The sequence below is a fragment of the Arachis ipaensis genome, chromosome B03 (genome assembly GCF_000816755.2).
Source record: "Arachis ipaensis cultivar K30076 chromosome B03, Araip1.1, whole genome shotgun sequence".
In the NCBI taxonomy this organism is placed as follows: Eukaryota; Viridiplantae; Streptophyta; class Magnoliopsida; order Fabales; family Fabaceae; genus Arachis; species Arachis ipaensis.
Window position 1 is genome coordinate 13,548,152 of NC_029787.2, and position 17,578 is coordinate 13,565,729.

The 17,578-nt window shown below is 38.2% G+C and overlaps 2 protein-coding genes across 3 annotated transcripts in view; both read left to right on the plus strand.

The window, feature by feature from the left end:
- Positions 1–17,284, plus strand: part of LOC107629709 — a 34,401-nt gene extending 17,117 nt beyond the window's left edge. The window contains exons 2-5 of one of the 2 annotated variants that reach the window (XM_021118214.1): positions 13,002–14,741; positions 15,196–15,423; positions 15,734–15,898; positions 16,066–17,284. In XM_021118214.1, coding sequence (XP_020973873.1) covers positions 13,002–14,741; positions 15,196–15,423; positions 15,734–15,898; positions 16,066–17,117 — 3,185 coding nt within the window. In that variant the 3' untranslated portion in view covers positions 17,118–17,284. The remainder of the gene's footprint in view (positions 1–13,001; positions 14,742–15,195; positions 15,424–15,733; positions 15,899–16,065) is intronic. The other variant, XM_021118215.1, reaches the window with a different exon arrangement.
- Positions 7,027–11,014, plus strand: LOC107629708 (putative disease resistance RPP13-like protein 1). Its single transcript, XM_016332575.2, has one exon. The coding sequence runs from the start codon at positions 7,198–7,200 to the stop codon at positions 10,717–10,719; it is 3,522 nt and encodes a 1,173-aa protein (XP_016188061.2). The 5' UTR covers positions 7,027–7,197; the 3' UTR covers positions 10,720–11,014.

A 17,578-nucleotide genomic window follows, 5' to 3' on the forward strand; every position in this document is an offset into this window, starting at 1 on the left:
AGAAAGAAAGTTAGCTCTCCCATTAAACTCATCTCAAACTCACTAGTCATGAGTTTTCCAAACTCTTCACACAAGAAAATGTTGGCCGATCCAAATACAATGTCATCAACATAAACTTGAACAAGGAGTATATCATCATTAGCTGCTTTAATAAATAAAGTAGTGTCGGTGGTACCCATTTGAAATTGATTTTCCAACAAGAAGGCACTTAACCTTTCATACCAAGCTCTTGGAGCTTGTCTAAGACCATAAAGGGCCTTAGTTAGTTTGAAAACATGATTTGGAAATTCTTTATGCTCAAAACCGGGGGGTTGTGCCACATACACTTCTCTATCAATAAAGCCATTAAGGAAAGCACATTTAACATCCATTTGAAACATTTTGAAACCTTTATGGGCGGCATAGGCAAGAAGCAATCTAATTGCTTCCAATCTAGCTACGGGAGCAAAAGACTCATCAAAATCTATACCCTCTTCTTGATCGTAACCTTGGGCCACTAATCTAGCCTTATTACGAACAACTTGTCCATCCTCACCAAGCTTATTTTTAAATACCCACTTAGTACCCGTTACCTTCTTACCATCCGGATGAGGTACTAATGTCCAAACCTCATTCTTGTCAAATTGAGCAAGATCATCTTGCATGGTCTTGACCCATGATGGATCTTCAAGAGCTTGTTTGACATTGTTGGGCTCCATTTGTGACAAGAGAGCGAGGTTGCTAGGTTCCGTTTGCCTTTTGATGAAGGATCTTGTTGTTACACCATGAGAGGGATCACCAATGATGAAGTCATGAGGATAACCCCTCATAGACTTCCATTCTCTAGGTTTTCGGACAGGTGTAGAGCTTTGATGAACTTCTGGTGGTCTCACTGTTTCAGTTGCTCGTGCCTACTCAGGAGACAAAATGGAAATGTCTCCTCCAAACTGACGAGACAAAACCGGGCTGACAGATTCTTCATTTTGCACAGATTTGGGATTTTCTTGATTGGTTCCAGCCTCTTCACAATCTGAATCATTATCCTTCACAATACTGGGAATTAAGTTAGAATCACAAAAAGTAACATGTATGGATTCCTCTATGGTTCTATGTTCTTTGAGATAAACTCTATAGGCCTTGCTTGTGGTGGAATATCCAACAAACATTCCTTCATAGGATTTTGGATCAAATTTTCCAAGGTTTTTCTTATTGTTGAGCACAAAGCATTTGCATCCAAAAACATGAAAATACTTAAGATTTGGAGGGGTTCCTTTCCATAGCTCATAAGGCATTTTCTTTAACCCTTTTCTAATGATTGTTCTATTCAAAATATAACATGCTGTGTTCACAGCCTCAGCCCATAAGAATTTAAAAGTTTCACTCTCACATAACATAGCTCTAGTCATTTCTTGAAGGCTTCTATTCCTTCTTTCAACCACTCCATTTTGTTGGGGGGTTCTAGGGCATGAAAAATTATGAGAAATCCCTAAGTCATCACAGAATTTTTCAAAGTCTTGATTTTCAAATTCTCTTCTATGATCACTTCTCAAATGGGCAATTTTCAAATCCTTTTCATTTTGAATTTTCTTGCAAAGGGTGGAAAAAGCATGAAAGGCATCATTCTTATGAGCAAGGAAAAGTACTCAACCAAATCTAGAGTAATCATCTACCACCACAAGACCATAGTGTTTACCTCCTAAACTTTAAGTTCTAGTAGGACCAAAAAGATCAATATGTAACATCTCTAATGGCCTTTTGGTTGAGATTCCATCTTTTGATTTAAAAGAGGATTTTACTTGTTTGCCCAATTGGCAAGCATCACAAGTAAGATCCTTATCAAACTTGATGTTTGGAATTCCTCTAACCAAATTCTTTTTGACTAGCTTAGAAATTTGGTACATGCTAGCATGACCCAACTTTCTATGCCAAAGCCATTTTTCAGATTCAAGAGATGTAAAGCATGTTACATTTTGTTCCTTTAAATCCTCAAGAGTTAATCCATACACATTGTTACACCTTTTGGCCTCCAATAAAATATCTCCAGTTTTCTCACACACAACCAAACAGACAAACTTCTTAAAAACAACTTTAAAACCCAAATCACACAGTTGACTAACACTAAGCAAATTATGTTTCAAGCCATGTACAAGGAGAACATCATTTATACGAGAAGAAAAATTTTTACCAACTTTCCCAACAGCCACTATTTTTCCTTTTGCATCATCACCAAAAGTGACAAGTCCTCCATCATATTCATCAAGCTTTATGAAGAAGGTTGTCTTTCCGGTCATATGCCTAGAGCATCCGCTGTCCATATACCACATATTTTCTTTCCGTTTGGATGCTAGGCACACCTACAAAACAAGCTTAAGTGACCTTAGGTATCCAAATCTTTTTGGATCCTTTTACGTTAAACCATCTTCTATGTCCTAAGCCATTGTAATAAAAAACAATTTTATAAACCTTATCACCAACCATTCTTTCACCAAAAAAATATTGAATAGGAAAGTGCCCATGTCGATTGCATAGCCTACAAAATCTTGGAGTTGCTGTTTTGTTAAAGTGGGTGGGGTCTTGATTCCTTGTATCATTTGAAGATGAAGCAATGTTTTCAAAATGAGATTTTTCAGATTTATAAAACCCCAACCCAGCCTTATCATAAATAGGTTTTTGACTAGCCAAGATTTGATTCAGATTTTCAGAACTTTGGGTGAACTTGGCTAAGTCTTCCTTAAGTCTTTTAACCTCTTTAAGCAACTCTTCATTTTGCTTAAAACAATCCACATATGCAAGAACGGAATGATTACTTTCACAGCTCTTGATTTGGGCTCTTAACTGCTTATTCTCTTCAACAAGATCACAAGCAGTTTCGGCCTCTCTCACTTTTTCTTTTAAAAAACTGTTTTCAGCCTTAAGAATGGTGATTTGTTGTTCAAGTTCTTGATTTTCCAGCAGAAAACATCTTATTTTTTCAGAAAGGTGGTCTATCATAAGATGAAGATCTTCAGTGTTAGGATTATGAAAGACTACCTGATCTATGTGATCTGCCATGAGACAAGGTTGTGACTTGGTTTCGGATTCCTCATCATCATCATCCGAGTCATTTTCCAAATCTTCCCATGAGGCCATCAGTCCCTTCTTCTTTCCTCTTTTCGGCTTTTCCTCCTTCTTTAACTTGGGACAATCAGATTTGAAATGCCCCATTTCCTTGCAGTTGTAACAAGTAACTTTGCTAAGGTCTTTCTTCACTCTCCTTGAGCTGCTGCCTTTGCCTTTAAGCTTCATCATTTTCCTGAATTTTTTGGCAAACAACACAAATTCATGTTCAGAGAAGTTATCACTGGACTCTTCATCCAGAGGGTTAGTCATAGAAGAAAAAGCAATTCCTTTCTTTTTTGAATCTTTTTTCAAATAGGTGTTTTCAAAGGCAAGAAGATTTCCTCTCAAATCATCAACTGTCATGGAATCTAAGCTACTGCTCTCAGAAACAATTAAAGCTTTTGTTTCCCACTCTTTTGTGAGACATCTCAACACTCTTCTCACTAGCACAGATTCAGAATGTGTAATTCCCAGAGCATCTAAGCCAACAATGATGGCGTTGAACCGTTCGAACAGTTCATCAATGGACTTTCCTTCCTTCATTGCAAACATTTCATACTCTCTATTTAACATGTCTGTCTGAGTCTTCTTTACAATGGTGGTTCCTTCATGGGTGATTTGCAATTTGTCCCAGATTTCCTTTGCCGTTGTGCATCTTGATGCCCGTCGGTACTCCTCAAAACTGATAGCACAGTTGAGCAGATTGATGGCCTTGGCGTTGAACTCCACCTTTTTTCTATCTTCATCCGTCCAACTTGCTTCAGGTTTAAGAGAAACAACTCCTTCGGCACTTGTAACAGTTGGATATTGAGGTCCTTCCAAGATGATTTTCCATAGTCTGTAATCCACTGCTTGCACAAATATCTTCATCCTCTCCTTCAAATAGGTATAATTTTTCCCATTGAAAAGAGGAGGTCTGTTGCTTGATTGTCCTTCGGTCAAATTGTAGGACACCACATTTGAGCCACTGTTTTCTGCCATGAGGATCTTTACTCCAAGCTGCAAAGCTTAATCTCTTTGAGACCAAGCTCTGATACCAATTGATGGTTTCAGTGGCTAAGAGAAGGGGGGTTGAATCTTAGCCCCCTTTTTGCTTAGTAACACTTGCTGATCTTTGAAACTAACTTAGGAAATGAGACTCAAGACATGACAAAATTAAACAGAAAAATACTAAACAGAATACATTGAAGGAGAAGAAAATCTGTAAACTTAGGTAGCTCTGAGAATCCTATGCCTTGCACTCTCACTGCTTACTTCTAGCTCCTTGCTTTAAACAGTGGTTGTTCACTCTTTTTATAGAAGAGAGAAGCCTCCACTTTTGAAGCCAAAAACCAAGCTTAACGTCTTTTCCTTCACACATAACCGGTTCGGCCACCCAGAGAGAGAAGAGATAACCATGCTAAACCCAACATCCACCATTCGGACACATTCTTAATCTTAATTTAATTAGAATAGAGCAAATATTCCTACTATCTGATAAAAATCCCTGTTGCATATTTTAAAAACATGCTGCTCCACTATAAAATCAAGTGGAAAGTAATATAATTATTTAAATTATGTTCAATTCTATGTAAGATTAAGAAAACATAAGCTACATATTTTTAATGCAGAAGTCGTAACAATTGTCCGGATAGCAATAAAAACTTTGTATTTAACTTGGCAAAGTTGTCCTTAATGTAACTGAAACCATATATTTTCACTACAAAAAGTACCAACTCATCAGTGTGAAACTGTAATACTAAAAATTTACAGATAAAAATATATGGACCAACCAATGACTTTTCAAATTGATCAACGAATAATGAACAAATAAACCACAACTTAACATGGAATTGCATGTTAGTCTCTTAGCTGGACTAACCCTCTCTTTTGGAAGTGAGGAGTGAAAAACGTACTTTTTTTCCATTCTGGTCTGCTAAGCAGAGCATCAAGCATCATTTCTTTGCCTTGGCGAATCTAAGGCATCGGTACTTTTCGCCGCTCACTGTAATTTCAAGAGCTCCATCTTGGTTATCTTGATTTGAGGCAGTTCCCATTAAGACACTTTTTTCTTTCTCAAGATAGGATTTGAGGCAGTTCCCATTAAGACTTTTTCTTTCAGAGGAAAAAGCTTCTCATTTGATCCAATTGTGGAGGAGCAGACAGCTTACATCACCCAAGTCAGTCCCACTAAGTTTGTTTTAATGGGAACTTCTTTCCTTGCCGCTGAAGTCACTTTGAGGTGACAACCAAACTCACGAATTCTTTTGAACGATGCAAGATTGAAGATGAAAGTCTTGGAAGAGAAGTAACTCAATATGCATGTATTATATTATGAATTGATTGTGTGTTACACTGTTATGACTCTGCACTATATATAGAGTCCAAGACTGACCTAAAGAAACTATTCTGTTATAACCAACTTTAACAGAATGTATATAAAAGGAAACTAAACTGATTTAGTTATTACTAAGTATAAACAACACTAGCTCTGCACTTTATGCTCTGTATGTTCAGTCTCTACGCTATTATCCTCCCTCAAATGCAAGTTCACTTCGGAAGTTACCTTGAGTTTGGTTTTAAAGCAATCAAATGATGTGAAATAGAGGGATTTTGTGAAGATGTCCGCAATTTGTTTTGTGGAAGGGATGTGCACCACATTTAATTTGTTTTGATTGATTCTTTTCCTAATAAAATGGAGATCCAATTCGAAATGTTTTGTCTTATTATGCAGAATTGATTTGCTGTTAACAGCACAACATTGATGTCGCTGAACAATGTTGGAACCATGTTTGATGAAAAGTTGAGTTCAGTTGGTAGATTTTGGATCCAAATCACTTTTGAATCAGCACCCTAAATTCTTTCATGTGAATTTTTGCCCATTTACTCTAATATTACTTTGGTTTAAAATATAATTTCAGGAGTGTGATAGGTATATTATAGAAATTTATAAGTTTCCATTATAAAAAATTATTTTGTATATTGATTTTGGTGCAAAATACATTTTTCTGCTGCAGCAGCTTATCACACAGTCGGGTTAGTCTGAACCTAAGTTTGCAGTATCTGTCTTAGAAAAACGAGAATGAGATAAAATGCAAAAACAACACGTTAACACCAATCTTCTTTGAGATTTCCAGCGTCTTGCATAAATACAAAAGGGAATTTGGTTAGGACGCAGTTTTAAATACAGGAATATTACACATTCAAGTATTTTTATAAATTAAGTTTAATTAAATTAAATAATAAAATTTAAAATAATATTAGTCATAATTAATTTTTATTATGTTAGACTAATTTAATTAGACTTAATTAACAAAAATACTTGAATGAAAAGCATTATTTGTTCTGATAAATAGAAATATCTTCATCAAAAACAAAAAACTACTATTGGCACAGTGGAAGGACAAAGTAATTGGGTATCTAGCCTAGTTGTAATAGTTGACCATAAATGTGAGTCCAGTAAAGAAATATAAGTCCGACTCGAATCCACTTAATTCGCGGATTATCCAAGTCATGCCAAAATGACCCTCTTATGAACTGGTTATATTTTTATGGGCTCGAATCACCTATTTTTACGAGTAAACGGGTCGAGTCATGACTCTATTAATGACACACATCTGACTTAAAATATAGAGAAGTGCTAAAAAGCTAGTAAATTTTGTGATTTTTAGTCATCAATTAGTTATTATTAGTATGTTTAATAGTATAAAATTACATCTAATACTGGCCAGATTTTAATAAAAATTTTGTGATTTTTAGTCATCAATTAGTTATTATTAGTATGTTTAATAGTATAAAATTACATCTAATACTGGCCAAATTTTAATAAAAGTACTTGTTGTGGCAAGAACAGAATAAAAGAAATTTAAAACAAATCTTACTTTGTAAGCTCCGTTGACCAGAAAAGTAAGCTACCAACCATCACCGTGTACTGCCCATATTAATAGTATTAGTATGTAATAATGACTCTCCTACGACGAAACTTCCAAAGTCAACCATTGATGCAGTGTTCCATATTTGGCTCAAGCTAGAGGCAGAGACGCAGAGTGGAAAAAAAAAGGTGCTAGTTATCAATTACTCTGTTTGGATCTCTAATCAAGAATCGTGTGAAGTTAGTGGTTGCTTGTGTTAGAAGGCACAATGGTGGGTGTGCTGGTGAGCGCTCTTCTCCCTGCCGCTTTGCAAGTCTTGATTGACAGGCTAGCTTCTCGTCAGCTCTTGGACTTGTTTTCTCGGAGAACTATTGCAGCATCGGCAGCTGCCGCCGGGGCAGAGAAGCTAAAGCTGCAGCTGCTCTCCGTGAATGCAGTCCTTGGAGATGCAGAAGAGAAACAGATTGTCAATCCATATGTCAAGATATGGGTTGACGAGCTCAGAGAAACTGTGTACCATGGCCAAGACCTTTTGGACCAGATTGCTACCGAAGTATTGCGTTTAAATCTGGCATCCAAGTCAAACACTGCCATGGAATGGGTAAGAGAATTCTTGGACTCCATTACCAGTAAATTGAATTCTAGTCTTGATGAGATAAACATTAGAATTCAAGTTTTAAGGGATCAGAAAGATTGTCTAGGTCTCAGAGAACGTCATGAAAAGCAATCCCAGTTGGAACTAGGAAGTGCTGATCTAATGTGTGTTCCGACAACTCGTATGGTAGATCAGTCTAAGGTCTATGGCAGGGATCATGAAAAAGACGAAATCATTCGTCTCATGTTCGCTGCCATGAGTGAGCAAGTTGATCCAGTATGTGTTGTTGCAATTGTTGGCATGGCAGGGATTGGCAAGACCACTCTGTCTCAGCTTTTGTTTAACGACCCTCGGTTAGTGCCAATGTTCGACACTTTATCGTGGATTCAAGTTTCGGCGGGATCCGATGTGCTGCACTTAACCAAGAAGGTTTGTGAGTCTATGAGCGATAACTTGGACACACTTCAGGTTGAACTTAATATCCAGTTGAGAAGACAAAGGTTGTTGCTGGTTTTAGATGATTTTTGGTCTGTGAGCTTTTCTGATTGGGAGCTCTTCAAGATGGCCTTTTCTCATGCTATTCCCGGTAGTGTTATTCTAGTCACCACTCGCAATGAAGACGTTGCAACTACTATCCGTGCTGCCGTCACTTATTTCCTTTCGCCGCTTCCATATGAGGATTGTTTGGATGTCTTTGCCCACTGCTCTTTTGGGAGTACAAACCTGAGTACAGCTGATCCAACTTTGGTGGAGATTGGTGAGAAAATAGTGAGGAAGTGCAAAGGTCTTCCCCTTGCTGCAAAAGTTCTTGGGAGTCTCTTACACTTGGTAACGGATGCTAGAGAATGGAATGTCATACTGCAAAGCAAGATGTGGGATTTGGATGCTAAGAAGAGTAACATATTGCCGGCCTTAAGATTGAGCTATCAACTCCTTCCGTCGCATTTGAAGGCCTGCTTTGCTTACTGCTCTGTGTTCCCTAAGGGGTATGAAATTGATAGGGTGAACCTAATCCATTTGTGGATGGCTGAGGGCCTTCTGCAACCATCAAAGACTAAAACAATGCACGGTGTAGGCGAGCAATACTTGCAGGAGTTATTGTCAAGGTCATTACTACAACGACCAACTGGTAATGACTTGTGTGTCATCATGCACGATTTGATAAGCGACTTGGCACAATACGTGGGAGGCGAGTTCTTCCACTTCTTTGAGGAGGGTGGTGATCAGAAAATTCCTGATAAGGTTCGCCATTTATCATTTTCAAAAGACAAGCTTGATGTGCCTAAGAGGTATCTTTCACAAGTGAGGACCTTTCTACCATTCAAAGACTCAAACTCTAGTAGGCAATTTGATTCATTAACTGACAATGATTTCAATGGTGTGATACCAATGTTTGAACGCATTCGCGTGCTCTCTTTGTCTAGTTATCCGATTTCTACATTACCCTCTACAATAGGAAACTTGAAGCATTTGCGGTATCTGAATCTTTCTTATACAAGGATTCAAGAGTTACCAAGCTCTACAGGGTGTTTGTACAATTTACAGGTACTCCTGTTAGCACATTGTGATCGGCTCACTAGTTTGCCCAAAGATCTGGAGAATTTGACTGATTTGCACCATCTTGATGTTACTGGTGCTCCTTTAGTAGAGATGCCACCAAATTTTGGTAGATTGAAGCTTCTTCGACATCTTACTGCCTTTGTCGTGGGCAAAAGCACTGGATCAAGGATTAGTGAGTTAGGAGCTCTGTCTCAACTGCATGGTTTACTTTCAATTGTGAATCTGCAGAATGTCATTGATGCCACAGAAGCCTCAGGGGCCAACTTGATGATGAAGACATTTATTGATGATTTGGTATTCGAATGGACAAACGATGTCCATAATTTATCCAACGAAGCAATTGTTCTTTATAATCTACAGCCGCATAAAAACTTGAAGAGGCTCAAGATTGAAAACTATGGTGGCAGAACATTTCCAGAATGGTTAGGTAACCCTTTATTCTCTAACTTGGTGTCTGTACAACTAATTGGTTGCATAAGCTGCTTGACATTGCCACCACTTGGGCAATTAAACTCTCTTAAGACCCTCTTAATAGCAAAAATGACATGGCTAGAAACAGTGGGCCTTGAGTTCTATGGTAATACAGATTCACCCTTTAGAGTCCTTGAAGTTTTGACTTTTAAGGACATGCATAGGTGGAAGGAGTGGTTGCAAATTGACATTGAAGAGTGTTTTCCTTCTCTTGAAGAGCTTCACATTCAAAATTGTCCTAAATTAACAGGAAATTTACCCCAAAGATTGAGTTCTCTGAACAAACTAGTAATTGCTAAATGTAGCATTAATTCCCTTCCAAGGGTTCCAATGTTAAGAGAACTAGAGCTATTTGATTGTGATGAGTTGATGTCCCTACCTAGGGAAATGATGCAAGGGAATGAACATATAAGCAAAGTGTCCATATACAATTGTTCATCACTTAAATATGTTCCTGCACTTGGTCTTCCCATAAGGTTAGAGTCACTTTACATAGGCAAGTGTAGGAATCTAAAGCTTTATCCAGAAGAACACATGATTGAGCATTTGCACCTTGAAGACAGTTGTGACAGTCTCATAATTCTTTCATTGTCTTCCTTTAGCCGGCTTCGTCACCTTCACATCCAAGGTTGTCCAAATCTTGAATCTCTAAGTATATCAAATGAGTTTACAGAAGAATTGTACCATCTTGAAAAGATTCAACTGAAGGATTGCCGCAACCTAGTGTTCTTCCCTTATGGAGGGTTGCGTACTCCTAATCTTCAAGTGCTTTCTATTAGCAACTGCAAAAAGTTAGCACCCCAGAAAGAGTGGGGTCTGCACGAAATGCTATCGCTTTCGTACTTTGGGATTGAAGGGGAGCTAACTGGTTTAGAGTCCTTTCCAGACGAAGGACTACTTCCAGCTTGCTTGACTGATCTTCATATCATGGGACTTGAAGACCTCACATCTTTGAATCATGATGGTCTTCAACACCTTGTTGCTCTTAAAAATTTGGTGATTGAAGGTTGTAGCATGCTTGAGTTTCTACCTTCACAGGGGCTTCCAGGTTCCTTGTCAAATCTTATCATTGCAGATTGTCCCTTGCTTGTTCCTCTCTGCCAATTCGAGACGGGAGCTTACTGGCCCCTCATTGCTCACATTCCCAACAAAGACATTGTGTGAAGAAACAATATGTGGAAGGACAAAACACTGGAACTTTTTGGTTTTCTGCAATGTTCTATGGCTGCTTGTTTAATTGGAATGCTTTGTTTAGCATCTTTGATCTGTGGCTGTGTGATATGATATGATGAGGGATTCAAAACCATTGTTTTTTGTATGGATTCTTTTGTTTATTGTTGATACCTTTTGTATTGAGAATCTCTTGTTCACCATGCTCTTTGTAACATCCTTCTATACTTGTAAATAAAATTTCATATTTAATGAAAAAAAGAAAAAGCACAAGATCAATGATCTTCAACTGGATTGTTCTAATAATGAGCCACTGGTATTTGGGTTGTGTTATCAGTGTCCTGTACGCAGAGTTCTTCTTGGGTGGCTTGGCCATTGCTTGCAGGGCGTTTCTTTGCAGTGGGGAGAAGCTTTGAAGACAACCTAGGATTTATGAATCAACATAGAAAATGCAGCTGAGGTATATAATTTTTTTGAGGATTTTGTTCAAGATTAAATTGATTAAATAACGATTAGCTAGAGGAGACAGTCTCAAAAAATGTCTCATGCGCTTTAACTAAATTGTTGTGCCTAATTCCAACTTAGAAAAGCAGCTGGATCATTTTTACAAAAAATAAGATAAAAAAAGTACCAAGTTATGTGGTCAATATTAGGTGAGTTTTGTTTAATATTTGACGATTTCTCACCACTGTTTGAGTGTGAGATGATAGACAAGTAGCTTGAAGAGAAAGAGATTATAGTATGAATTATGAAAACCAATTAATTGTATCAAATCTTATCGATCTTCAATATTGGATTGAATTGGTGTGTGGTACACGCCATATAATCAACACATAGGAAAAACATGGGAAAATAATAAGCGAAATTAATTAGGTAATTGAAGACAACACCCCTTCCCTTTCCTCTACTTTCAAACCGTTGACTTTCTTATTAAGCTCTTGTTTCAGAATTCTGTTGGATCTTCTCTTTCAGATTGGCCATGGCCTGGCCACTAGTCTCTGCCTTCCCTAGGAAGATGCTCAAGAACCTTCAAAATCAAGAAACCATGGAGTTTCTTCATCAGTCTTTGCTGACCATTGCTGCTGTCGCCGACGACGCTCAAGAGAACCTCTTCGCCACAACTTCAGCCTTAAGCAATAACATGGTAGAATGGCTTTGTCACTTCCAAGATATCATGTACCTTTTGGACGAGCTTCTCTGCAAGTTCGATTCTGGAAAAGCAATAACAACAACAGTTGCAGATGCTAAACGTGAATTTGAGTTCGTCCTTCGAAGATTTGAAACCATAACAAACCAGAAGCATCTTCTCTTCCTGACCGAGAAACAAGAACAACTATCTTCTTCTCCTTCTCAGAATCTAAGAAGAGATAAAGAGATGAATGAGATGGTTGACCTTTTACTCTCCGATCGAGAAAATACGCCTGTAATTGCTGTGGTTGGAGCGGCATGGACCGGAAGGGACACTCTTGCTAACCTCGTTTACTACCATGGCAGAGTCAAGGCCTGTTTCGAACTTCGAGGTTGGGTTGACTTTCAATGGGATCTTGATTCCGAGAGTTTAGCTAAGATAACTCTTGATAGTTTCAATCAAGATTTTCACTATGATGAAAGTCTACCAGAACTGATTGATAGACTGCACAAGTGCTTACAGGGGAAGAAGGTTCTTCTTGTTTTGAACGGTTTTCGAAATCTTTCTGGCTGGGAAGCCCTTCGGTCATGTTTTTCTGATGCTGCAGGCAATGGAAGTGCGATAATACTCACTACATCAGAGCTGGACGTTGCGTTCGAGATGCTTTCGGATCATGTTTTGTCATTGGAAGATTCCTTGTTTGATCTTCTTGATGAAAAGAATGATCCACAAGGCTTTCCTATTATGTGGACCGGAAAGTCTCTTTATCATCTAGTTCGCCTCGAAATTGTAGGCTCTTGGATATCATATTTGCCAGATGAGATTGGAGAACTAAGATTTCTTGAATACATTGACCTCTCTTTCTCTGAAATTCGAGCATTGCCGGATTCAATAGGCATGCTATCTCGTTTGGAAACATTGAAGTTGGCTTTCTGCTGCTATCTTCGAGAGCTGCCAAGTACCATGGAAGATTTGGTTAACTTGCGTTATCTTGATCTAATGGGAACCAGGCTGCTAGATATGTCCTTAAAGCTTGCAAGTTTCAACAACCTCCAAACCTTGATTGGCTTCACGGTCAACATGAATTCTGGGGAAAATTTGACAGAGTTGGCAACTATATCGGATATCCAAATGCTAAGCATCACAGTTGCTGAATGTGAGCAAGCACTAGAATATTTGGAGCCACCAAAACAGCTAAAAGTGTTAGAGATTTCAGGCTGTCCTGATAGAAGATTTCCATACTGGTTAGGAGACGCCTCGTTTGCGAATTTGAGGGTGATTTGTATTTATGACTGTAAGAATTGTGAGTTCTTGCCACCACTTGGACAGCTTTCGTCTCTTGAAGAGCTATATATTCGAGGGTGTGACAATGTAAGATCAGTAGGCAATGAATTCTATGGACAGTGTTCTTTGCATGTTCCATTTAAGTCCTTGAAGATCCTGTGGTTTGTGGACATGCCTAGTTGGAAAGAATGGATTCTCTTAGATGATGAAAGTCTTCAGTTTCCATGTCTCTGCGAGCTTTACTTGATACAATGCCCGCAGTTGCTGCAAGACTTGCCTAAGTGCCTTCCTTCTCTTAAAAAGCTTGAAATATTTCAATGTGATCGCCTCGTGTCTCCACCACCCAAGATACCTCATCAAGTCCATGAATTGATGGAACAAAAAGAGGAACAAGAACAAGGCTGCACTGAGATTCTTGCAACAAGTGTGACTCAAGTGACTTCAGAATCCTCCTCACACCATGCCACAATTATAATGCCTCCTGTCGCAAATGGTAAGAATGATGAATTAGTTTCAGATGATGATGGAGGCATGGTAGATTTTGAGTCTTCTTTTGAAATTGTGAAGATTGCAGATGCATCAGAGCTGTGCAACTTGACATCCAGAATAAAAAGCCTTAGAATTGAAGGTTGCCAGTTCCTTGAGTCCCTACCAGATGAATTTCTAAAAGATTGTTCAAATATCAGAGAGTTATTTTTTATTGATTGTTACTCTCTCAAGAACTTCTCTGATGTTCTGCACCCCAGTTCCCTGAGAACAATTTATATCCACAAATGCCCAAATTTAGATTTCCTCATTCCTCTCGGAACACACAAGAAATTTGCATTCTTGGAATATCTTTGCATAAGTAGTAGCTGCGAATCGCTCGCCTCCATATCCATAAACCTTTTCCCGAGACTCAGAACTCTTTATATCAAGGATTCTCCCAAACTAGAGTCATTTTCAATAGCCAAGGAACTTCGTGATCGAAATCTGAAACTTGAGTCGTTGGAAATCCGGGACTGTCCTAATCTGATATCCTTTCCAGAAACAGGATTGCCAACTCCTTACCTTAAATCAATATCAATATCTAATTGCAGAAGGTTGAAGTCACTGCCCAATCATTTAGCAAATCTTACATCACTTCAATCATTGCTTATAGACAAATGTCCAGAACTTGAATCTTTTCCTGAAGGGGGCTTGCCATCTAGTTTAAGTTTACTTTCTATCACCTTTTCTGACAAACTTGCACCTCAAAAGGAGTGGAAGTTGGATACACTTCCCTCATTAACTCATTTTGAGATTGAAAGTGGATGCATTGGCATGAAGTCATTTCCAAATAAGGACTTTTTGCCAAGAAATCTCAAGTCTTTACGCTTGAGTAAACTTTCGAGTCTCAGAATCTTGAATGGCACAGGGTTTCAGCATTTGACAGCTCTTGAGACATTGGAGATCAACTGTTGTCATGGGCTATATTCCTTGCCAGAAGGGATGCCATCATCCTTGACTCGTCTTTGCATCAAAGAGTCCCCAATATTGTCCCATAAACTCTTGCATAGAGCGGGCGCGGAGTGGAGCAAGATAGCTCATATTCCCAACCTACAGATTGATGAAGTTAAAAAAGGTATGAATTGGATTCATTATACCAAACATAAAAAAGAAAACCCCTAAAATAGTTATCCTAATGTTCTAGTTCATGTCTCTTTGTCAGTGGCATTTTTATGCATATGCATCTTATATTCTTAACTGCTAGCTTAGCATTTGTGAGGGTGATAAGCAGCCTGATCATGAAAGTTTGTATGCATTTGCTGTTTATAATTTTATATGCATTCAAAATTCAAACATTATTTTAAGCATATATATAAATAACACTGAGCAATTACAAGCCTTTTGAATTGGTTTGGCATGTGAAATCAGTTCAAGTACTTCATTAGTCTTGATTCAGAATTTTGTTTCTGTGATCACAAAAGCAACATATAAAACTAATGATTTGTCACTACTTATCAGTGTGTCATGTTGCAATTGCATCCTTTTGTATGTTTTGTTCTGTTTCTTACCTCTTTCTGGTTGCAAAACAGAAGGGGAAATCCCTGAACAAAAACAAAAATTCGGGGAAAAGAGATTTGTGACAAGATCAACATATTTGGAGGGAGGAAAAGGCATCTTAGATGGAGAAAGCCTCAAAAGCCAAAAATTGGATCAAAGAAGGAAAAGGATGCCAATGGTGTCAGATGTATCCTATGAATCAGACTGGAGCAAGATAGCTCATACTTCCAATCTTCAAATTGGTGATGGAATCAAAGAAGGTATATATTATGTCCATCCTAATGCTCTATTGCTCTAGTTCTTCTTGTCTATTTGTCAGTCACAATATATGAACATCTCTGCATCTATGATCCTTATCCTATAATTCTTACTGTTTATTTAGTGTAGGAATGGTAGATGATTGGCCTGAGCTTTATGTAAATATTTAGTTACTTAAGTGCTTAGTTTTCCCTGATCCAGAATTTTGTTTTTATGACTTATAAAACTATGAAAAACTTTGGTTACTTGCCTCTTTATGTTTCTTGCCTCTTTTTCACTCATTAACAGAAATGGAAACCATGTTTGTAACAGGATCAATTGAATTGGAAGCCAGCTTAAAGGGTGAAAGTGTGAACAAAGATGAAAAAAGCTTTACCAGCCAGCAATGGGACCTAAGTTTAGTTACAAAGAAAAGGATGCCACCAACATTAAAAGGTTTCTACGACCTTCAACCTGATGATGAAGTAGTTAAAAAAGGTATGTATTAGTTTTATAAAGGGTATGAATTAAACTTTTGAACTTGTTGGTAACATTGTAATGTGTGGGTATGATACTTGATGATAATAGAATAGTTCATATATTAGACTCTTTGAGCATCTGAATAATTATCTCTATTGAGTGCTTATTTTACTGACACGGCACAGGTGGAGGAGGCCGAGGCCGCGACCATGACCCTGGCAGATTAGATGACACTTGGACCTCATCAATGGAAGCAGAAGTTCAAACTGTCCATGGAATCTCAAAGAACCCTTTCAGCCACATAACTAGCAAGGGAAAAGATAGAGATTTGGAGGATTTCACCCTGCAAAAGTTGCTTGAATTGACCGAAAACTTCTCAGAGGACAAAATGATTGGGAGAGGAGGCTTTGGATCAGTATACCATGCTACACTGCAAGATGGTAAGGAAGTTGCAATAAAAAGAGCTGAAATCTCTCCCAACTATGAAGATGAGAAGGAGTATGGCTTTGTGAATGAGCTTCAGATTCACTCAAGACTCCACCACAACAACCTGGTTGGGCTATTAGGATTCTGCCGTGACGCGAATGAGCGCATCTTAGTGTATGAGTACATGAACAATGGCAGCCTCCATGATCATCTCCACAGCCACCAAACTTCTTCTGTTCTAATGTCATGGCCGGCACGGATCAAGGTAGCACTGGATGCAGCAAGGGGGATAGAGTACCTCCACCACTATGCTGTCCCACCAATCATTCATCGCGACATAAAGTCATCCAATATATTATTGGATTCCAAGTGGACAGGCAAATTGTGTGATTTTGGAATCTCATTGAAGGGTCCTGAAGATGAGGACACACATCTTTCAGTTGAAATAGCTGGCACACCAGGCTACTTGGACCCTGAATACTATATAACTCAAAGGCTAACCACAAAGAGTGATGTTTATAGTTTCGGGATTGTTTTGCTAGAGATACTAACTGGATGCAAAGTCATACATAAAGATGATAATGGGGAGCACAGACATTTGGCAAGTTTTGCAGTACCATATATTGATCAAGATGAGATTTTCAAGGTTTTGGATCCAAGAATGCCACCCCCAAAAGCTGCTGAGGAGTATGTGGGGTATTTAGCAGCAGAATGTGCACGCGCAGCACCTCGAGACAGACCAACTATGGCTGAAGTTGTAATTCACTTGGAAAGAGCATTGGCTGCTTGTTTGGCCGTACCAGCAATATGAAGGAAGGTCCACCATTAATTCTTTTATAAGTTTAGTACAAAATTCATGTCAATTTCATAGTTACAAACTTGCAAAAGTAATTTTAGTATCATCAAATCAAATCAACAGTTATTCCCTCATAATAAAGTTTCTCATTAATAAAGCGGTTTGTAAATTTACCACCATTATATTTTTTATTATCATTTATTCGTTTTTTTTTTATTTGTAAATCAAAGAACATCGCAATATCAACTAAACAAATGTGCCAATAAGTAATAGCTCAAATGATATAGTCTCCTCATACTCAATTAAAAAGTTGCGAATTCGAGTCTCATATCTTTGGTAAAAAAAAAAAAATTTAGGCGGAGACCGGCTGCTGCTGGCTGGAGTTCCGATCCTCTATGAACTTTTCCCTTTTTTTTTCATGGACAGTGTATCACTTTTTCAAGTAATGCAAATTTTTTTTGGGTAAAAAAATATAA

What these genes read in the sequence shown, in the direction of transcription:
- LOC107629708 (XM_016332575.2), top strand. Translation starts at nt 7,198, where the DNA reads ATGGTGGGTGTGCTGGTGAGCGCTCTTCTCCCTGCCGCTTTGCAAGTC.